At 44.3% G+C, this 24,007-nt stretch overlaps 1 protein-coding gene across 1 annotated transcript; it reads left to right on the plus strand.

The window, feature by feature from the left end:
* Positions 1 to 2,173: 2,173 nt before the first annotated feature.
* PDK4 (pyruvate dehydrogenase kinase 4) lies at positions 2,174 to 12,011 on the plus strand (the record flags this gene model as incomplete). The annotated part of the gene is made up of 11 exons (XM_082319431.1): positions 2,174 to 2,321; positions 3,158 to 3,299; positions 4,366 to 4,437; positions 5,040 to 5,224; positions 5,661 to 5,750; positions 6,281 to 6,358; positions 7,019 to 7,095; positions 7,823 to 7,921; positions 8,209 to 8,319; positions 9,029 to 9,142; positions 9,420 to 12,011. The coding sequence occupies 11 exons, from the start codon at positions 2,174 to 2,176 to the stop codon at positions 9,561 to 9,563; spliced, it is 1,260 nt and encodes a 419-aa protein (XP_082175557.1). The 3' UTR covers positions 9,564 to 12,011.
* Positions 12,012 to 24,007: the final 11,996 nt, after the last annotated feature.

Genomic DNA, 24,007 nt, shown 5'->3' on the forward strand with positions numbered 1-24,007 from the left:
AGGGAGATGCAAATCTGCATTATGAAGAAGACACACTTCTTCCAGAAGCCCATTGGAGTAATATAACTTCATTAATTGTTGCGCTGCTGATGCGTAGAATTCTTGTAGAAGTTTGTTTTGTTTTGACAAGCACACAGGTTTTGAGTTACTGGAGCCTTTTTAATAATTGGGGAAGGCAGCACGCTTCCTATACTTCCTGCAACCACAATGGTAGTTTGTTAAGAGCTAAACTGAACACGTAAGATTTTTGTTCATCCCTTACTGCATATAACTGCCAGGGAAACTATGAAAAAACAACTTGCTGTAAAGAAAAGGAATGTAAACAACAGGAATTATTCCTAGTAGGCTCTTCCCCTATTCAGAGTAGAGTGTGTAATACGACTACTCGCAAAGGTTATTCAAGTTACTTATATTAAGCAGGGTCAGCACACCAGCAGAATAAAAATGAAGTATCTCAACAGGAACAGAAATAGTGACCTTATAAACTAAAATAACGGCCTAGTGCGGAGGAGTTTCTTGACTCGGATTTTATTGCAAAGTGTTAATCTTGAGATTCTTGCTTCCCATTGATTAGTAGCTTCAGGAAGAACATGAAACAAAACAAAAGCTATCATACTCATGCTCCATAATTTAAACAAATTTGTGGGATATTTTTACTTCTGTGAGTCATCCACAACTTGCAGGCAGACAAAGTTAAAAGAGTAAAAAGCAAACCCCAACATCTATTCTCATATTTTCAACTTCTGGCAAGCACAGGAAAAATCAAAATGGTTCCATTTGTTATTATAAGATGTCTTCATTTTGCTTCAGTTCACATTTCATACGCCAACATTCAGTCACTGTGGTAAAACCTAAGATATCCGATGGAACAATAACAGAGTAACTCTCCCAATAAAATAATAAAACAGGGAGCAATAAAATAATAAAACAAAGTACTGTGGAAGTAGAACAGTAAGCAGGGATAACAGATATAATGACTAGGAAGACAAAAATGAGAGAAAGTTAAAAAAAAATCTAGTGATAAGCTAAAGTGTTCTCCTCTTCCTATTAAGCATTAAAATACTAATTTCTTTTTAGGAATGTATCTTTCTTCCCATGAAAATGTATACATATTTGTGTGTGTGTGTGTAGAAACATATGCATATAAAATTGGATTGAGGAGTTATATGTAAATGTTAAGGCTATAACATCTTTTCTATCATTGTTACATTTCCCTGTGGTCCTGCTGTTACTGACCAAGATTTAGGATGTCAGGAAGTCCTTTGCTGACATTAACGCCATTCTTCAGTGCATGATGCAAACTTTAGTGAGGTGGGCTTGGCGTTTTGGGAAAAAGCCAGGCAGCCCTGGAGATCCAAGTTCCCGCTCCAGCAGCGAGGAAAGGTGTGCAGGCTTCCCCCAGCTCCTCCGTGGCCCTGGGAGACGAGCTGGCGGGGAGAGAGCCGCTCAGTCACTCACCTCGCGGGTCGGCTCTAGGGAGAGTAAATAAGGGTCACAGGGCGATTTGGGACTCGTGCGTCACCAGAGCAGCTGTCTGCAGATATCTGGTCACTATCAATCCAGGTCACAGCGGTGACCTACATGTCAAGCACCCTGAACCCTGTGGCTAGGATCTGATTTTGCACCTCCACGTACCCTCTGCGCCGACCCTGGACTTTCAGTAACTCCACCGCTCGCAGTCAGCGCAAAGAGACGGCTTCCCCTTTGGTTCACCCACAAGACATCGGCGTACCCCTCAGGGCTGGCCATACAGCTGGCGCGACAGCTGCCAGCCGCCACCGCCCGGGCCCGGGCCCGCTCCCCACAGCCCGGGGGATCCCGCCGGCTCCCTCCGGCTGGCCGGGTCCCCCCGAGCCGCCAACGGGCCTTGGCAAGGCCGCCCAGCCGCTGACATTGCCCAGCCCCTGCCCGGTAAACAAGGTCGCGGGAGGCGGCGCAGGGCCAGCGGGGCGGCGGGGGGGCCGGGGGAGCCCCGCCAGCGGCTGTCACGAGCCGCCCCGCGCGGGGAACGTTCCGTCAGGGGCGGCGGGGCGTGGCCGGCCGGAGCCCCGCCCCCCGGGGACTGTAAATAGAGGCGGCACGTGAAGCCACCCGCCACAGGCGAGGGGACAGCGCGAGCCCCACCGGCACCTAACGGATACCCACCGACCCACCCACCCACCCACCGGGAGCGATGAAGGCCGCCCGGATCGCCCTGCGCACCGCCGCCCCCCTGGCAGGGGCCAGCGGCAGCAGCAGCCGCGGCCGGTTGCCGCGGGAAGTGGAGCAGTTCTCCCGCTTCTCTCCCTCCCCGCTCTCCATCAAGCAGTTGCTGGACTTCGGTGAGACGCGGGAGGGGCGGGGGAGCAGTCCGGCCGGCGAGGCTGTCCGCCGCCGAGGGTCGAGGCCGGGGTCTGCGGCGGGAGGAGGGGGTGTGGGCGCGGCGCTGCTGGGGCGGGGGGAGGCGGCGATCCCCGCCGGGAGGGGTCCGCGCTCCGCCTGCGCTGAAGGCGCCGGCGCCCCCCGGCCCGGCTGCCCAGCGCCAGCGCCGAGGGAGGGGAGCGGCCCCCGGGGGGGGCGGCGGTGGGGAGGTCGCCTTGGGCGAGCGCCCCCGGCCTCACACACCCGCCGGGCGGTTGCCAGGCGATGGTGAGCTGTGACTGCCTCGATGGAAGCTGAAGATCGGCTACAGCTCCGTTTCGGTGGCGTTAACGGGATGGGGGCGGGCTAAGAGTTAAGTCAGCTAATGGGTGTTTTCGTGATCTGCGGTACACGCTATCGGGGAGGAGTCGTTAGTCTTGTCCCGACGGAGTGAACAAACTGTACCCAGATCCGATTACCGCGTTGGCAGCTGTGAAGTCTGTGCGCACATGACATTTTCAGACGTCACCCCGAAGAAGCCCGTGTATGCAAAGGCTGGAGCGCTTCTTCCAGAGGATTACAAATAAGTCCCGTGTCTGAACGGGGAATGTACAAGTATTCCTCCCAGGAACATGCTGTGTTTTGCTGTCATGTAAACAACATTCAGCACAAACACATATGTACACTTAGGAGAACTGGCCAGTAATAGCATGATGATTGCAAAGGAATATAGTACAGAAGTCTGTGGCAAGACTGCAATTTGTACTTGTATCTTGAAACTTCCTAAACAAGATTTTTGTTTTGGATTTATTCGTAGGCTCAACTAATGGATGTGAGAGAACTTCTTTTGCATTTTTGCGACAAGAACTTCCTGTGAGGTTTGCAAACATACTGAGAGAAATTGAGCTTCTTCCTGATAAATTACTAGGCACTCCATCAGTACAATTAGTAAAAAGCTGGTAAGTAAGAGCCACTTGATTTCAGCCTGTAAAATAACACAGCTTTGACAACTTGGTTATAATAGACTTTTTTGAATAGTAGAAGACAATAACAAAATACACTAGAAATGCAGGTCCTTCATCAAAGCTGAATTGTGGGATGTTACACACTGTCCTTTTCTAGCATACTAAAATTAAATTGACAAACAACATGGTTGTATTGGTTTTTTTAAAATAGTATTTTTTTTAAACTAACAGTTTGAAATAGCTGGTAGAGCAAATCTCACTTCTTATCCTTTAAGAAGGGAGAGAAGAAAACGTGTTCTGTTTTCACGTGGCATTACAGACCCTCAGAGCTACACAAAAATGGGAAAACAGACTGTATGCTTGTTTGGGTCTCTCACTGGTGGAATTACTAACAGTTTCCATTCCATAGCGTATTGCCTTGGCCTGTGCAGCGAGTGTTTGGAATTCAGTTAACATAATCTCTGCAGTTGACGCAGTGGTTGAATCTGATTTAACCTTTTGTGGTTTAAGCACCTTAATGGTGCTTTACTAGCACCATTGCAGCATTTGCAAGGATGACCGACATAAAGGGCAAAAGTATTAGAGTGAGATCCAGAAACTGTTCTTAATCTAGCAAACAGTTGTGCCTTTGCAATATGCGTCAAGGTTGTCAGATGTTAGCACAAGAGGCTCAAGTACTTAGCTTGTGCCAAAGCTGATCAGATTTGGAAAAATTTTGCTCAGATGGCTTCCTGAGCAGTACTGTCATTTGGATCTTCTTTTGAAACACCTCTCTTCTCAAGAGTTGTAAGGGGATCCTACCTACCTAAAGTGAGGGTTTAGATGCCTTTCTGGGTGGCAGGCACAAGAAAAGACTTTTAAAACTTCTAGGGTTCGGACAGTCAAGAGGTGTCCATCTGTGATTCCATACTTGGATGGAACTTTGATACTTCAACGATACTTCAAACTTCTAGCTGACTTGTTAAGAGTAATGATTTGGACAAGACAAAGTATTTTTTCTGTTCCTAGACTAATAAAAATCAAATGAATAGTATATATTTCCTGTGTTCTTTTTCAATAGGTACATCCAAAGCCTAATGGAGCTGGTTGAGTTCCATCAGAAAAGCCCAAATGACCAAAAAGTCTTATCTGAGTAAGCTTCTCATTTGTTTCTTTGAACTTCTGATCTCACATTCCACTTTTCACAATGTAGTCAGTTTAGAATGACAGCTGTCATGAACTGAATTTGATAATCTAGCATGAAGTGCTCTGCATAGAACAAGCTGGTTTAAATCTCTGATCATTTTTAGCAATATTGCAAGTAAATATGACCCATTGCAGCTCGGTTTCAAGGGCATGCTGCCCCTTGAATTGTCATGACAGAGAAATATCAACAAAAATTATCTGTGATGTCACATCCCCGCTTCTTTCCAAGATATCAGCTAAGGGTCTTTTTCCCTTCCTCACATTCTCCTCTGCTCAAACTACGACGAATGAGTAAACAGGCAGTGAATTTGACATGGCTGATGATTTAACCTTTTGTATTAAAAATATCAAACTCTTCTGGTTTAGGTCAGTGAGGAATTACTTTTAAAGGAATGAAAAAATAGACTGTATTATTAAGACTGTATTATTAATATTTAGATTGTTGATGCACTTATCTGTGCTGCTGATGGATTAGATGATGACATTGTACAAAGCTTGCCTCCATGTAGTCTTAGAATAATGTTCTAAAAAGATCTCTTTTTGACCTAGCTTTATAGATACATTAATTAGAGTCCGAAACAGACATCATGATGTGGTTCCTACAATGGCAGAAGGAGTAATTGAGTACAAAGACACTTTTAAAGTAGATCCTGTCACCAATCAAAACATTCAATATTTTTTGGATCGCTTTTACATGAGCCGTATTTCCACACGGATGCTAATGAACCAACACAGTAAGTAGAAATTTTTACCTAAGGAAAAACTTTAACCTAATGAGAAACATGTTGATGTAAACATTCCTTAAACGTGTTGGAGATCTGCCTCAGATGATTTTGTGTGACAGTGAAAAGTTAGAAACTGAATGTATGACTTACTTAGGAAAGTAATGGGAAAACCTGTTTTCTAGACTACAGACTAATTGTAATGAGTCTTGTGTGGAGTATGTAGGGATCTCATTCCTTACATCTGAAAAGCCTTTAGATACTGAACTACAGGAAAGCCAACATAGTTTGCTGCCAGTAGATAGCATTTTTAACTTGCAAAAGACATAAAAAACACTCAGTATTTTATGTGACTATATGCTGTGATCACACTGTATTATTCTATATCTAAGGCTTTTTATAATATAGTATTTGGGATTAAATATAGTATTGTTTTTGTCTCAAACAGCCCTTCTTTTTGATGGTAAATCTGGCTCAGGGCACCCAAGGCACATTGGAAGTATTGATCCTTGCTGTGATGTTGTTGAAGTGGTGAATGGTATGTATTCTCACATCCTTAGTGTTTCTCTTCATGATCAGTATTTATATCTGATTGCAAGCAATCTGGGTAACCAACATGTGTTGTATAGGATGCTGACTGTTTTTTATTGAAATAGCTGAAAGCAGTGTCAGAACATGAGCTTTTATAGGACAGAATTTAAAATACAAAGTAGCAGTAAAAAAATGTGTTGGAATAAGGCCTAGCAAGTGACAGATGAGGTAGGAATTAAAGTTGTCTGTGGTGTTGAGATTGGCCTTACCTACTGGTAGATAACAGATGCATCTGTTTTACAGAATTATCAAATTGTACTGAAGATTTACCCCTACTGCTGTAATTGCCCATTTATTCTCAGTTTTTAATGCACACAGTGGGTGCAATGTTATCATTCCTTTGAAACACAGGCTTAGAGTCTGTAACACCTTAGCAGCTGATGCATGGCAAAGTATGATTTTTTTAACTGCACTAGAATGAATTTCTACAGTATTTGACATTACATTTCACATATTTTATTTAAATAAATATTTCAGATGCTTTTGAAAGTGCCAAGATGTTGTGTGACCAGTATTACTTAACATCTCCAGAACTGAAACTGAATCAAGTGAATGGTAAGAAGAGAGCTTTTATGTTTGTCTTCCAGTCGGTAGCCAAACTGCTGCTATTACTGAACCAAAAGGCTCCCATTTCTATAGCCGTAATGGTACATACCAGTTGATCTGTCTTGGGCTAGTTCCTCTTCATAAGGAAGTTATGAGCACCTCATTTAATCTCCTGTGTTAGAACTCAAATGTCATTGTATCTTAACCACTAGATTTCTTGAGGTAGTATTTATGAATTTGAGAGAAGTAAGACTAACTTGTACTTAAAGTAACATGATAAGTTGCTAGAGCAGAGCTCTGTACCTGGGGTGAGGAAGTGGGGCTGACTGAGAAACACTGGTTCTGGCCCAAGCTACCTGCATGGGTCTGATCTCAGGCAATCTGCTGAACCTCTAAAATCCTTTACTTACTTATAAAATGGAATTAATACTTGGGTTTTTTTCAGTTTATTTGCAAATAAACTGTTATTAAGCAAGTGGTAATTACAATCTAAACACTGTTATGAGTGCATAAAGTTGATTGCTCATTTCGGGGGGAAAAAACAAAACTGAGACTTGACTTATTTTCTTGTTTGTTCTGGCATGCAACTTGTTTATTGCAAAATTTGGATACAATACAGAAAAATTCCATCACCCTTTTAAATCTTGTCTGTCTCTTTCCTTCCTCTAGGAAAATTTCCAGGAGAGCCAATTAACATCGTATACGTTCCATCTCATCTTTTTCACATGCTTTTTGAGCTCATTAAGGTACGTCAGTATAAGCTGTTTCTTTCCTTAGTAGTCTGAGCTGGAGTGTCAATATTTAAAACGTCTAGCTAGGTCTGAATGAAGTTAAGCTTTGCATAGGGCAGTGAGATGTCTAAAATTTTCTTATTTGGGAAAATGGCTTTGGCAGTTGGGAAAGGAATGATTGCAGTTTGTAGTAGAGTGTTTGGACACTTCCGTGTGGTGGTAAATGGGACAGGGCAAGGGAGAGAGAGAGTAAAAGTGGGACACGGGGTTGTCACCACCGCTAGCCGCCTACTTTTAGGGATTACACCTGTAGTGCAGGTTTGCCCTGGTGCCTTTTCTGTGGAGTGGGTGATATGTCTTGAAGTAGTGAATGGGACCCAACTAATGTGCTGCCAACGTGGGGTGCAGAATTCTGGCAGCCTGCAGCAATTGCTGAACTCTGCTCTTCTGCAGAAACCTGGTGGCTCTTAAGGGAGTTAGGTTATTTAATTTACATTGGCCGAGTTAAATGTTGGGCAAGAACAGTGTAGTCTTTCAAGCATAGAAGAGTCTTGGCTATGCTTAGTCACTTCTAGGTGTGAGACCTCCTCTGCTCCTGCTACACTAAATTAAGTGTGTTCCTTGGAAGCTAGACACTGGTAGGAATGGAGGGTAACTGTGCTCAGCCTCTGCATAACAGGGGTATGATTTTAAGTGCAATAGATCCAACACTTCATGATAATGGTGATCTTCATTTCCACAGAATTCGATGAGGGCAACTGTTGAATTCCAAGAAAACAGTCCTTCCCTTTCTCCAATTGAAGTGACAGTTGTTCTAGGAAAAGAAGACCTGGCAATTAAGGTATTTTGTTGGCCTACTACAGTATGGGCTTAATGTAACCTTTATGATTGCATATGCTGCAGCAAATTCTATTAGAAGAACTTGCAGCCTCTGACAACAGATCAAAGATACTATGCATGGGCCTTTTCTTGATAGCCTCCATTTAGCACAATTATTAACTGAAAAATAACATGCTGCGAAACAAATGTTTGGGTGTATTACTGTTAGAAGGGATTGTTCAACTAACAGCATTTTAAATCCCATTCTTAGTACATGATTGTAGTTAACTTTATTCTCTCTTAAATCAGATCTCAGACAGAGGAGGTGGTGTTCCAGTAAGGAAAATTGAGCAGCTGTTTAGCTACATGTATTCCACAGCACCAAGGCCAAGTATGGATGGTGGTCGAAATACCCCTCTTGTAAGATATTTTCAATATTCATGTTACTAATAAGGTTGCTATAAGTGTTGGACAGATTGGGAGGTTAATAAATTATGAAATGCTATGTCCACCCTACTGCTTTGTGGGGTATGCAAAGATTAAGCCTCATAAATATAAATTAACACTTTCTGAATCAGATTTTTAATATCTAGCTTAGTGGACAAAAATATGCTTTCAAAGGTATAAATGAAGAAGAACATTCCAATCTGAATCTAACCCTGGTTTTTTTCTTATACTCCAAAGACAGTAATTTACTTGGTCTTCACTCCCGCTCAGTCCTCAAACTTATTATAGATCATGCTCTCTTTATGGAGGCAAGCACAACTGGAATAGGCTTAGACTATGGTTGTTTATCTACCAGTAGCAAACTCCTTTTATTAATCAAGCTGTCCAAAAAAAAAGCAGGGAAAATACAGAAATGTAATGTGTAAAAGTAACATGTGCATGTAAACCCTCCCTCTTCCATGGAGATTTGTTTTTTTTCTTTCTTGTGGTTTTGGTTTTTTAATGGTCAGTTTCAACATTCTGTATGAAACTGATGAGAGATTTCCATTTTCTTTTAAGAGATGAGTAAGGGCAAAGGACTTTCTAAGAGTTTAAAATCTCTAAACACTTTCCAGCTCTTTAATTTTAAGTCATAAGAGCTAGTAAAAAAATAAATTAATTTTGTCTTGTACTTTATTTTTAGGCTGGCTTTGGGTATGGCTTGCCAATTTCTCGGCTGTACGCTAAGTACTTTCAAGGAGATCTAAATCTCTACTCCATATGTGGTTATGGAACAGATGCTATTATCTACTTGAAGGTATGTATTTTGATTTGGTTGAATAAAAGATAGTGTTGATAACTACCATTAATGCAGTGAGGTAACTACTCAGTATCATTTTAAGATAAACAAATTCACTGCTCATGAGTAGAAAAGCTCTCATTTTTATTAAGAAATGCCAGTAAGATTTCTAACTGGTACCTAGAATTGGACATTTGAAACATACTGCATGAGTTTTTGCAAAGTGGCATTATTGAGACGTAGAAACCAAGTAACTTTTTTCTTCTTGTGTGGTTTTTTGTTTTTTTTTTTTTAGGCCCTATCAACAGAATCAGTAGAAAAACTCCCAGTTTTTAACAAATCGGCTTCCAAGCATTACCAGGCTACCTCAGAGGCGGATGACTGGTGCATCCCAAGTAATAGCCCAAAGAATGTATCAAAGCAGAGTGCAGCTCTCTGAAGAGAAGTAGGTATCCAGGCACCCAAGGGGATCAAGCTGGCTTCTCAAAAAAGACTAGCGTTTGGAAGTATTCATCTACCTCCAAACAAGCAAATTCTTCAGCTTCAGGACTGGCAGAAGAGAAGGAAGATAAGGATGTGACAGCCTAGGCTGTATGCACTGAATGTGAAATCTTGCTGTGGACTTCAGGATGAGGAAAATAGTAGCACATATGTCTTTAAAGAAGAGATGTGTATAGAGGAAAAACAGAGGGTTTTTTCTTGTGATCAAGACTTGATGTGGTAGAGGTGTGCAATTTTTTGAGGCCTGTTTAATGCTTTAATTCTGAATACCGACAAATGTCAGTTACGCTGGTGTATATTTTTCTCCTAGAATAGTTATCAGCAGTTCATCTTATTACAGAACTTCTCAGGTAGATAGACAACACCTGTACTTTAAAGCTGTATTTATAACATTTGGAAAAGATCCACTTAATGGGCAGTCTTGTAGCAAGATACAAACAGCATTCAAATACAGCCTGACTGGGAGGGAGGGAGCCCTGGGAGGTAGGGAGAAACTGTTTTCTATATATAAGGAAGTCCCGTTTCAAAAAAACTGTATTCCAGTAATAATTCTTATGTGATGCCTTGCTCTGTGGGTTACATTGCTAGATTTTTTTATGTTAAGCTGTTCATGGAAAAACTAGCCAAGTAAGGCTCCTATGCATAAGGTAACTGAGAAGGAAATCGGGATATTTTAGAAAGCTACTGGAAAGAAATGGAAAGCTACTTGGTTATAGCAGCTGTAAGGTTAGGCTACATCTAGCCTACTTCCCGGCACTCCAGAAAGCATGTGCCAAGTAGGTAGGTTGGGATTTTCCAGGAACTGAAGTCAGAAATGCAAGTTGAATGGAAAGGTTTCAGTGATGTGTATTATGTAAGCATGATGTGGGAAACAGCAGCATGTTTCAAACATGGTCTTGTGGTTCCTTTTTGTCATGCTGTTAGAAGATTAGTGGCTCAGTACACTGAACCAAAATCTGCCTGTCATCTTTCTTTGTCAAATTTGTATTGGACCACACTAGCTCAAAGAGGTGCATGGGGATTCACACCTTGAAAGCTGTGATGAGCACCGAAGGTCTGTTTGAAAGGTTTTCAGGAAGAGTGCTGTTGGAACTAGAATTTTATTCGAAGAACTGTTCATTGCAACGGAAAGGGCTTAGGAAATGAGAAGTTTCAAAATATGAACAGCACTGAAAACTGTAGAATAACTTCTATGAACAGCAAAATAATGGGGAATTGTCACAGGAACAGTGCCAGTGGGAGAGAGCTGTTGGGAAAATATTCCATTCTCTATAAGCTTCTTCCTTTCCCATCATCTTTGTGCATTTTCCCCCTTGTAAGCAAGGTAAACTTAACAACAGAATAGAAGTTAAACTATTGGACATTGCCAAACTGGCCAGTCAAAGTTCATCTGGGCTGTATAATATGACTTGAATATTTTTTTTTTTACTAATTAGCATATTATCTTAAGTGTATATGATCCTTTGCAAGAAGTTGCAAATACAATATGTAAAGCATCCTGCTCAGTCGTATGACAGTTTTCTAAAACAGATTTGTATTTCTTGGACAGAAAGCCACTCCATACTCTACTGTGAATATCAAGTTTGGGGTTTTTTTTTAATAGGAACCAGAGAAAGCTGGAACTACCTTTGTGTTCTAGAAGTCCTGTTGGGACAGATTTCTCAATCAAAACCAAAATCGTATTCTGATATGCTTCACTTCTTTTAAAAACTAAAGTTAGCAGTATTGGTGATAACTACCAAGCATAATGACTTCAGTACTGCATCAAGGCTGTTTTTATCCCAGTGAATAAGCTGCAGTCACCAAAGGTCACCAGATCATGTATCTGAGCTCAGCTCAGTGAATGAAATGGATAATAAAAATAAAATGTCCTTGTCTAGAATATACAGGTGTGAAAAAGCTGCCTTCACTGCCATAATATACTTGAATATTTGTTGATTTTGTATTGAATACAAGGTCACAAAAACATACCTAGGTAGTCATTGTTGTCAAGTAACACAAATTATACCTCTCTGTCTGCACCCAGTAATGTCTGAACATGAGTTACGATCTCATGTACATCTGTAACATAGCTGCAGTTACTCCAGGTAGGAGCTGCAACTTCTCTCTGACGGCAGCTGATGCACACGGGTGCTGTAAACACATCTGTAATCTTGCTTGCAGAGAGAAGCTGCAGGACACGTTCACGGTGCAGACAGAGGTGTGTGCCACTCAAGGAACCCACGGGGAATTTGTAGCGTTAAAAGTTACTTAAGGGCTAGGTACCTAGATAATACCTTTTTCAGCATTTACTGAATTTTTATTCCTGAAAGTAGAACTGTGGTTTTAAGCCTTTTACTTGGATGTAGATGTTGAAATAATTTTATAATAAAATCTTCTAAATGGTTGTCTAGTATCTTTATTTTCTTCTAAGAAGTCTAGTGCAAGCAAGGGCCTTTTTTATTTTAAGTCTTATCAAATGGAGTTGAGCAAAGCAACTTTCCTGCTGTGTCAAATAGGCGTAGCAGGGGAGAGAAACACTGAACGAACAGTCTGCTTACGCTTGTTGCATCTGCTGAGAGTTCACATAGTGCCTAAAATCAGTGCATCACCTCACTCATTCTCTCTAATTAGGGTAGCATCCATCTTCAGAGATGAGAATTGAGAGTCCTTCGTCAGTGCACATTCTACCCTCTAAAATATCTATTTTTTTGTTCAGCTGTAAAGCGTGAAAATTCACCATCAGTGTAAGTTTTACACAAAAAAAGACATCCATCATCAAGTCTATAACAAATAACTTTTTCCACAGGCTAAAGGAAAGCCTCTTTCCAGCTTTGAAGCAATGGGACAACTGGCTTTTAATAGCTGGTTTGTTAGGGAACAGTAGCTACCAGACAGACCAGACCGCCCTGATAAAACACTCCTGCACAACTGGTGCTTTAGCAGACTCGTGTTTGCCTGGGAATGTCTTGCATCTCCCTTAATTTTAAGGAGATAGAGTAACTGTAAAAATTTCTGTAGGTACTTCACCTGAAAAATGAGAGGTGAAAAACAGCCAGACCCATCTACAAGTGACAGCCTTGTGTGCTGAGTTTCCCTTTCTTAACAATGTTTTCTCACCTTCTTAACAATGTTTTTTCACCTGTAAGGCCAGTGAAGCAGATCAGGTGGTGTTAACTTTAAGCATTTTGCAATTACAGAAGTGTACCACTCTGACATATATCAGTATGTCAGGTGTCTTGGGAGAAACAACACAGAACTAAAAGCACACCAGGGACTTCACTAAGCCACGACAGAAAACAAAACAAAACCACCAACAAAACCACCCACTGTGTTTTCCCCATCCACCTTTACTGTCTTGCAGTCCCTGGAGACTTTGAGGTTTTTCCAGGCAGAAATCCGTACTCACGCACTCCACGCCTCACCCACGGCAGGCTCGGGAGGCACGCACGCTGCGCCCGAGTGCCGGGCATGCCGCGGATGTGGCGGGGATGCACCCGCCTTGCCGTGCGGCCCTGGGCAGGGCGCGTGGCCCCAGCAGGCACCGCGGTCTCCCCACAGCACGCTGCTCACAGGCCATCAGTTCCAGCCGACCTCCTCCAGTCCAGAAGGTGCCAGAAGTTGAAATGTTTTTTTTTTTTCCTTCCCCAGCACAAACCCAGTGAGTGGCAGAGGCCGTGCACCCGGCTCCTGATTCAGCAAAGCACCGGAGGTACAGGACTGGCTGGCTTCTAGCGCGGTCAGAGGTTCACTGACATCAGCAAGTTTACTCACGGCTAAAAGGCGTTCTCGTTTCACAGGAGATAAGCAGATGTTACACTTCCCCCCTTTGCCCCCTGATCAGGACCTTACACAGCCAGGTTCTTGATGTCAACAGAAACCATGCCAAAGCAACCTATGTTTTCTCTTCCAGATCGTTAGCTAAAACATGTACACTGATTCTGTTACTGGTGCCTTGGGCACACATCCAGATTAATCTCCCTGGAGCCTTGATAAGCGGTTGTTCATTATCATCTTTTCCCTATCACTTAACCAAGCTTTCAAATCCACCAGACTTTGCCCTTAGTGTGCAATCATGTCCTTCCCATAGCATTATTACAAAACAAGCTACCTTTGATAAGAAACACTACTGGACTGGAAAAATAGATTGTTTTTTTTTTCCCCCCTTACAGTAGTGATGATGACTTGAGAGGATGAGGTTATAACCCCCAAGAATTGTCTGCCGTTAAAGTCTTGAGCAGTTTTGGCCAACGGAGGGTAGAACTTGGCAGTTTATGATCCCTCAGCTCAGCTAATTTGGAGAGGTGAGGATGGTGAAGAGAAAGGGGCACAGTTCTGGGTTAACATCTTTGGGTTTGCGTTCCCTAAAAGCTGGCAACACAATTTTAAGTGCCTGTATCTCAATCCTGTATGACAGTCCCTAAGGTGGCTTTGCACGTCCGTACTGGCATGCATATTCAACACAGAATGACTGACTCAGTAGCTGGCCAGATGCTGCTCCTCCTTGCAGTCAGCAAAGAGAAAGCAGGACACCCCGGTGGGCAGTCTCACTCGGCCCTACAGCTCTTCACTCGCTTCATAGGGAGGAAAGGGCAGAAAATCCCTGTGGGCAGTCTGAATTCTTCCCTGCCGTCTAGAATGGTGGATGGCACAGCAAGAGGCTAGAACACAACCCTGAGAATATTCTGAGGCCTCTTAATAAGGTAATCTTTTATATAAGTAGAAAAACATGTATAGGCTATCAGGAGCTGCTCCTCACCAGCTCTCTTCTATATTCCTGCTGCAGCTATGAAAGAAAACCAAAACAGTGCAACAAAATGGCCAACATAGAATTAGCGCAGATTTTCCTGTGTCACCCCCTTGCTTTGCTGTTCCTAGCAGCAAGAGGCAAGAAAAGAAAGGGTCTACCTGATCTCCTGCTGTGTGAGGGGGAGAGCCTCGAGGAACAAGGCTCGCGCCACCTTCCTGGAGTCATGTTCTGAAAACCCAGACAGACCTGCGATGCCAGCAAACACAGCGAGAGGAGTGACCACCATTCCCACCGTTTGGGGCTGCAAAGCATCCTCCTGGAAGGTGACAGAGAGTTTCTAGTTTAGGACAGCCACACTTTAAGTTACGTTAATACAATACATCCAGATATGCCCTGTCTGGAAGGCAAGTAAGAAAAGCAAGTAAAAAAATATAATTGTTTCTGTCGTTGTTTATAGGTTGGGCTTTCTGTACTATGTTGCCTTAGGGGACTGGGCCTAAAAACCAAGAACCTTGACGTGGGATTCAGCACACCAAGTACAACACCTTATAACGACACTACGTACATGTCTATGTATGTGCCAATGTGCTAGTTGGATATCTGAGCTTGCTCTCTAGTGACCAAAGTCGATATATCCAGAGGACCCCAGAAAGCTATCAGCTCCTCCTGAAGCAGACACCTACACGTGGCCAGCTGAATAGCTCTCCTGTCTTCAATGGCGGAGTTCAACTAACTGCAATGGGACCCTAGACACCTGGGGCATGGGTAGGTACCTGCATTTAGATGGTTTCAGCTGTGAGCTGACTCCCAGCTAATTCAGTTGCCTAAAAATAGACACCTGATGCTATATGAGGAACCCTGGAGTATTCTGCCTGTCTCTCATCTGCCACTCCAGCAGAACAGACATCTTCCACAGGTCCTTTGTCACGTCTGCCAGTCCCATGCAAATACCTTGTATGGACGCTCTTGGCTTTCTCAATTTTCAGTGAACGTGTATGTTTAGGTAAATGACTCAAGTCCCCTTTCAGTGAACGTTTATGTTTAGGTAAATGACGCAAGTCCCCTTACTAATTCTGGGTGGTAGCGGGAGGCTGGAAATACAGAGCTCAAAACAACGTCACTGCTGTGTCATTGCTGGCCAGGGTGGATAGATAATGGAAAATCCCAGACAATATTTCTCCTGCAGCAAATGCTAGTGGGATTATTGCAGAGGAACCCCACTGGCTGCCGGCACAAGCTGTGTCAGTGTGGAGCTGCCTCTGCGCAGCTCGTCACCACTGGCTGCATTTACCAGCAATGCAGGTCTGTCCGGGTTTAGGGCCGGCCACGGTGCCACACGACTGCAGGAAAAGACATGAGGCTCGTCACTCGGGGCTCCATACCCCGCAGTGCAGCAGCGCAAGCACCTGAGAGCTCTGTCTGAGCCACACTTACTCCTCCTGGGACACCCAAATACCACTTAACTTGCTAACTGAGCAGACCTTTTACAGAAGATTAGGAGCTAACTGTAACTGATGCTGATATATGAGGCATACCAAGAAACCAGATGTATTAAAAGCTCTTTTCTAAGTGTTTCTGCTTGTGGCTTTCTCTTTTCTAGCAGCTTTACTGTCCCCAACACTCCTGGTTGATTTTTAACAAATTAACTGGGAAACAGGGTGGAATACCTGGCAGGGATACCTGTCCTTTCCTCCAACCGCTGTGGCATGCAGCACAACGAGTAACATGCATTGCAAAGGGTATTGGCGACCCAGAGTCACTCCCCTGCTTCCAAAGGGTATTACTGGAGGAATTCAACCTTCGTGCAGGGGTGGATCAGATGGTTTATACCACTCAGGATATTAACAGGTATGTGTCGTTGCTTCACAGACCATAGGAAGCTGTTTGCTCAGGCATAAAACTTAGTTTGTGTTGACACAGAAGCACTTGTTTGTGCTTAGTTAGGGCCTGTTATAAAACCCTCTGAACTCACGGGACAACTCTCCCTTGTTTCTAATCGACATTGCCTCAGGTTTTACACAAATACATGATGAAGAAAGGTTCATTTTCAAACTCTGACTGGGGACACTCCTAAGTTTTCATTATTCACGTTATTTGTGGAGATGCCCAGAAGCCTTCTGCTGCTCCAGATCACTTCATGAGCTTTGCCTCTGTGGCCTTGCCCTCCTGTTCCTCTGTTCTTCCTACTCCTGCTGCTGGTGCCAGGCTGTGCACGCTCTGAGCATATCTTCTGCAGCTGAAGGATGGGAACAGTGCTTCAGAGGCATGTCATACTTCCAAAAGCTTTTGATGATTTTTCAAGGCCACTGGATGATCAGTTCACCTGAGGAAAAAAAAAAAAAAATCATAGCACCTTCTGCATATTCCCAGGTTTCTGTCTCTTGAATGACAACATCCATGTCAGAACAGCTGGAGAATGGCAAAACTACTCACTGGAGTACCATAAATTGATGTAGGCAGACCTTGGAAATGATATTACAGAGATTAGTATTCAGGGCTGACTGAAAGAGATGTTTTCATCCTTCTTCAAAGAGTTGTCCTTGCCTTCTCCTTTGCTCCACAGCAGAATAATGTTCTCCACCTGTGAGCACTGGTGTTACGGGAGAGGATGTGTCTTGACTTTAAATCTGCACTATTGCAGTCAAACAGAGCAGAGAAGAACTGCAGATCCTCCCATTTCTTCCCAGGAATGAACACACCCATGCTATAGGAAACGAGCATTTTGGGGGAGAAGGTCTATCCTCAACAGCACACTCTTTCAGAGGGGGGTTGTTTCATTTCATAGGAACAGAAGGGAGTTTCCAGCAAAGCTGTTGGCAATGAAAGGCTAAAATAAATGCTCTTCACCATTTCTTTAAAGTATATTAACACTGGAAGGTTTCTTGGTTTTTTTAATGTAAACATATCTAGCAGAATAGCAGTATATTGGTGTACATTATGTTAAGCTTTCACTTACAAAAGTTTTTTTTTAAATAATAGATTCAGAAGCAGTTATTCAATTGTTCTCATTTTTATAGAGTATGCCTATAGAATACAGAATATAGGTAACGGATCAATAGGTTGTCTATAAGCATGTCTGAGAACTTCTGCTGATGTAATTCACTTCTGTAACGTGCTTCTAACATGCTAACCCTTTATTTTCTTTTTCAAGCAATAAAAAGTGTAATATAATGTGGGATCAACATATTAACCAATGTAAATGATAAATACTAGATTAGTAATAATTCATCTTTAGACCCCGCACCACGTCCACTGAAATCTCTGACAAGCTACCCATTGGCACCAGTGAATTCTGGACAATTGTCCATTTTTTGGACAAAAAAGCCAAAATGGTTTGAGCTGCTCGTCAGTAGAGGAGGCACATACACTCCTGAAGGTCTCTAGAAGACAACAAGCAAACTGATTTTTAACTCTTTCAGAGTGCAAGACCAGACAAGAGGCTGGCCTCGCTATGTTACCTGCTACGTGGTCTGCAGGACAGCATGTGTTGTGCTGGAGGAATTTACGATCGAGCACCACACCTAGGGGAGGAAGAGGAGTATGTGACATACATTTAGACATTCAAGACATGTTGGACAGAAACATGTATGTGCACATATGGCCAATTTAAAGGTACTGCACTGGCTGACAGCTCTTGCTGCAGCCCCATCGCCCTTACCCAACGCAGTGCAGCCCTTATACTGGAAAACCCTGAGCTCCAAACACCCCAGACCAGAGGGAGGTCAGCTCTCAGCCTTTCTGTTCAAGCCAGGTGAGACCAGGTCCAAGCTGGGGAAGTGTGGGTGCAGAGATGCTGTTGTCTCTGAGGTGTGTGTGTGTCCCCATTTGGCAAAGCGGACAGTTTATCCTTGTGTCCCCGGCCAGCAGAGCTCAGCTGGGATAAATGGGCTTTGCCCATGCCTGGAGACAGAAGGACAGGAGTCTCTAATGGCACACAACAGTGACCAGCCACAGCTTGTGCTCATTTCACACAGCTGAGGCTTTTTTTAAAAAAGGATTAAGAGTGCCCAAACCCTGAACAATGTGAGGGCCTGCTTCAATACGGCTGGAAGATTATTCCAGCTGTTTGGGGCTGGGAGCCTAAAAAAGCAAAGCTTGCCTCCCATAGTCAGTGGAGCTCCAGACACTTGGATGTGAATAGCTTGGTTTAAGCAGAGGGCAGACTGGCAGCTAGTGCTAGATAAAAGGACACAAAACAGCAGTGTAAATAAGGAGTGAACGATTATAAACCTTAAAAATACCCTTCAGGAAATGCATGGCTGCTCTTCAGTTGCTAGCTGCTGGCTCTTTTGTTCTGCTTACAGCTTTCCATCCTTTTTTTCTTCCTCTTTTTTTTTTTTTTTTAAGGACAAACACTTGCTAAGTATACAGCACGGCCTCCTCCAGTCGGGGCTGGGGGCCGCGGAAAGCAGCAGTGCCTCTTGGCGTTGTTCTGGCAGCCTCCCGAGCGAGAGTGTGATCCCCGCCGGCTGCACCGGGAGCTTAAAAACATGTTTATGTCGAGTCAGCGAGAGCCGCCTGGGCTGGTCATGCCACTGCTCTCCCTCCCTTTCAAGGCTGCTGGAAGGAGCAGCGTCAAAGTTCAAGCCCACGTTCGAGTCTGTTCCAGGCGCTGCCTGCAGTTTGCTCCTGCCTGCGTGGAGCCACTTACCCCCAGTCTCACCGCTGCACCCAGGTCACCTGAAAATGAAGGGGAGCCAGGGCTGCCTCTCTGCCCCTCTCCCTGCCCTGCATCAGAAAGGGCAGCTCTCCCTGTGCTCGAGTGCGTGCCAGCAGCCAGGCAGGACTTGGTGCCATTTAATAGCAAACCCTCCCACACTCGCGGCATGGCTGGGCGACAGAGGATAGCATGTCCTGGTCAGCTGAAAAAGGAGTCCTCCTTGATCTTCTCCAGGCAGAACCAACCCTCTGTCAAAGTTCTTGAGCAGATGGAAAAGGGACAAGGTTGTTAAGGGGACACCGGGTGTGCAGCTCAGGTATGCCCCCGAAGCACAGAGGTGCGTGGGTGCTGCACGAGGTGCCCTGCCAGAGGGGACCGTGATGGCCGTAGCGCAGTGTGCCCGGTATCGGTGGAGTTTCAACCAGCTGGAAAGAAAAGTAGGAGAGTTGAGTTACAGAGGCCTCTGGCACCCGGCTCCCCGCAGCCATGTCAGGGTGTCTTGGATGCCTCCGTCTGAAGCTTGCTAACGCCATGTGTCTGCCTGGGATGGGGTTGTGTATTCGCCTGTTTGTTTGCCCGTTGTTAAGGTCACCTCAAGAGTCCTCAGCTGCTCCTGAGGACAAGTGCAGGAGAAAATGTTCAGGTTTGCCCTGCACTTGCAGTCACTGCGGTGGACAGCTGCTCGCCATGGAGAGGCTGCGCTGGGGGGAAGCTGCTCTCCACGGAGGGGCTGCAGCCCACGCTGGTGGCTCACGAGTCCTTTGTGCCAGGGACAGGTTTTGGGTGTGCCTGTGCAGGGGAAGAGCACACAGAAATGTTGACTGTGACCCAGTGGAGAGTCTTGTGTTCAAAATAACATTGTCACCTTCAAGTATCACAAGTCACAGTTCACAGCCCTCAAAATGCCAATTCCCGTTGTTAAATGAACAATGTTTAATCTTTTTCTTTTACATCGGATATATTTTTTTCTTCTTCTAGTTTGCTGTTGGTCTTCGCCTGCTGGTGTGCATGACCACTCTCCCTGGTTTATTGAGACATTTAGTTTTCACCATGTGAAAATCCACATCACTTCTAATGCCGTTTCTCCCCTTTCTCCCGCAGTTCTCCACCTCGCCACCACTCGGATCGGCTGGGCTCCTTCATCTCCCCTGCACAGCTCCCTACCACGTCTGCCCATTTCCATCCACCCAGACTGAACTGGCTTGGCCAGGGCAGGATGCAACCACCGCTCCAGCGGCGCAAAAAGAAGCTGCCAGAGATAAATGGCTTCATGGACAGGGGCTTTGCTGATAAACCCCAGATGTCTAGAGGGTCCTGGTGTCATTGGAAGCCAAGGTCGCTGGTCTGTACTTACTCCCACACCACTGGAGGATGCAACATTTGATTTCGGGGAAAGCTGGCAGAGCAAGGAGTCTCTCCCGTGTTTCTGATTGCAGGGTAGGAACCTCCCACCATGCCAGCAGATGAAATGTGTGAGCACAGCCCACCTCAGCTGGTGCTGAGCAAGGCAAGGCACACTGCCTGCCTCCCAAAATCCACCCAGCATTTGGGTTTCATCCACCCACCATATAAGCAAGGGGCATTTGACTGAAGACTTTGTTTCAGCAGGCTGGGTAAATGAGTTCCTGTGGGTCAGGAAATCCAGACGTGGTGGAGCGTGGCACAAACATGCAGAACTGCAGGGGAACAGAGAGGGGTAGCGGCTCCGCACCCCAGCGGGGCCTTCCAACCACCCTTGCTAGAAGAGGGTGCAGTGATGGTGCAGCAGTGGGGATCAGGCACCACCTCACCTGCCAGAGGCTACACAGCCAGGGAGGGGAGGACACACGGCTCTCTCCCATCCATATCCTCAGGATAATCCAGCTGCCCAAGCCCTGCAGCCGGCGCTTGCCACCTTTGGTGGCTACTTCACCCACCCTCAAAAGCTGAGCACCTGAGCGCCAGAGCACACAGTCAGAGAAACATTGAAATAATATGCAAATGTTGTAAATTATTGCAGGAACTAAAGATTCCTGTGTTAAACCCTCCAAATAATTTCTAAAGTAATCCAACAAAAATAGTAAGGCAATTGAGTCTCAGTTTTAGACCGGAATGCTGCATATCCTGCAGGTCACACCGGGCTTAATTGTGTTAGAGACCTTTAAGACCAGGGTAATGCTGTAATACATACTGTACTCCATCTACCCAACAGCTGCAAATTACACCGTCAGTGTACTGACATATAAAAAACAAATGTTACATATAAAAATGTATTACTTCTTTTCTTTCCGGCCGGTTGAAGCTCCTTTAGATGAGAAGAGTTTGACTTTGTTCATATCTTGCTGCTCTGTGTGTGTGCAGGTGCCTGTGCAACTCATTTCAGATTATTTTTAACTGAGACAAACTCCCTTCACTGTATTCAAAAAATTATCCCAAACAAAAGCTACCAAGAACGACTATAAGGTGGGAAAGAAAGAAAGAAATCACTGAAATTCTGTGGATTTACAGTGGAGGGAAGGGCAAGGCTGTGGGAGAAATGGACCCAGATGACAGACTGGGGTCCAGATTTCCAGCAAGGCAGAGTTCAGAGCTGCTGGCACCAAGAGGTGTGCTCCCCATGGACATGGGCAGACAGCATGCCCTTGAGTTGAGGGCAGCCACGCACCTTTTCCCCAGCAGTGAACCTGGAAACAGCAGGATAGACTCACCAAAGGGTGGGCTCACCTTTGGGAGGTAGATGTAATTCAATGGACTTCACTGCAACTGGGTCTTTAGGGTCAGTTTTACTCTGCATGGATGTTAAAATACCTATATTATTATTTGTCATGAAATGGCTTTGCCCTGACCGCAGTGATGTCTCTTCACCTGTGCTCTCCAGCACGCTGTGTGCTTGTAGTCAGCCCAGGTGCTGCCTTGCCCTTCAGCAATGCCTGCGTTTTCGTACTGTGTGAACCAGTGCCCATATATTTATAGGGCACATAATTCTGTCCCCTCCTTTATAGCACGTTATTATAAAGTAGACTTTCTGTGAGTATTGCTACTCTTTTGTTCCTGCGCCTTTTTCCTCAGGTCTTAGCAGTTATTTATTCTTAGTCACTGGCCAACTAGTGGTGTTTTTAGGGTTATTAGGAATAGGTAAAGATCCCTATTCTTGACCAAAGTTGTCTGGATTCAACCCTCTTTCCCCCCCACAAATAGCCAGCAAGCTTATGGCTATATGCAGGCAGTGCAACTCCCCTCTGACAGTTAATACAATCTAATGCAGTGGTAACTGCAGTATAAATAGCCTAAGCAGCCCTATCAATTGCACTCTTACAAGGCTAAAATGTGGTGTGATTCTGGCACTAGGCAAAAGGCTTGAAAGAAGAGAACTGTTCATCAGTGGTGTAAAAATCATCATGTGCACTACTGTCCTTGTTTCAAACACCTTAATTGTAATTTAGCAGCACTCTATAGGATGCCTGTGCAAGGTAGAGGGCAACACACGGCAGCCATGTGCTAAGAAAATGTTAACTGTGTATTAAAATCAAACAGGTAATTGAAATGAGTAATATCCATAGTCACCTTTCCACTTTGTGTTTTACGAAGCTTAAGACGCATTTGGAGAAATAGTCAGAAACACATTTCTGAGCAGCCAAGCAATTTCATCTGCCAGTTGCTGTATATAGCAATCTTTTCTGGCCCACTCAGCTGCTGTACCAGAGGTCCCTGCCGTTCTGCAAATAGAGACTGTGGTAGATCTTTCCACTACTTTAATATAATTCTTGGGGAGGTTAAGGTGTCAGAGGCTAGCTAGGCTTTGGCATCTCTGCTAACAGCATGTTCTGCACTGTCATTTAGTAGAAGAGCAAACCCTAGGGAGTACAGGGAAATTCTACTGCCATATCCTGAAAGTAAATGGAAATATTGCTGTGTCTGACCCATCTATATCTTGTGCCATTTCAGAAAAGCAGCAGCAGCCCTTCAAGAGCCCTACAAACCTTCCAGTGCACTGAAAAGCTTGCATGTCTCTTTGGCTTCTCAGAGTTTAATAAAGGTATATAATAGCATAGGCCACCCCAGACTGTTTCAATCTTCCTTCCAATCTTAAAGACTGAACTCTTGTATGTTTAATTTAAAGGTACTTTTCCCATGAGCAAAATCTGCTGCCAAAAGCATTAGCACGTTTTCAAAGGATGTTCCCCAAATACGAATGAGCCAAGCCTCTCTGATCATTTTAGTTGGCCCAGCAGTGCTTGCAGCTAAAAATAAAGCTGCTACCTTTCACGGCAGGCCATACCTTTTCCCCTGTCCCCTAATATTTGTGTGTCTGACATTTTACAAAAATAGTTGTCAGTCTTGCTCAGTCTGGGAGATTTATATACATTCATGATCACAGCAGTTAACTTGATTCTGTCAAAACTCCTGTATGGAAATATATAGATATTTCCCCATGGAAAGCATAGAAACAGTCTTTCAAGATGGTAAGTGGTTTTGAATAAGTAAAATTTCATTGATGCCAAAACACTTATGGCAATTTATTGGCTTCAGCTCTGATGATACCCTGAATCAGAGTTGAAAAACTCTGATTGAAACTAGAGCAAAGATTTTGACTGGGATCTCTCTGCAAATCTCCTCACACATGCCCATGCACACACGTGCCGATGCACACACAGACCCATGCAGACCTGCCAGAATTTATATGGACATTTCAACACCATCCTGCTTTTGTGTAGTCAGGAGGTTTGGTCCAAAACTTTTCAAGATGATACAGACAGCATCATCAGCCTCCATGCAGCCCTAGTGACAATGCCATGTAAGAGCATGAAAAGGGGTGCTGGCAACTCATCACCTTCCCTTGCTGGCTTTTCAAATATCAAGGGTAAAAAGACATGGAGATCCTGCCTGCCTGTGCCAGGTGGCCCCAAGACCCCATGTTTATGGTCTGGGCTTTGAGCCTTTTCTTCTTTATAATGCAAACTCTTCTTAGTGCAGTCTTATGAGAGGAGTGAGGGAGGTGGAGCCACCACCCCTT

The sequence above is a fragment of the Platalea leucorodia genome, assembly GCF_965183815.1.
Source record: "Platalea leucorodia genome assembly, chromosome: 1".
Classification (NCBI taxonomy): Eukaryota; Metazoa; Chordata; class Aves; order Pelecaniformes; family Threskiornithidae; genus Platalea; species Platalea leucorodia.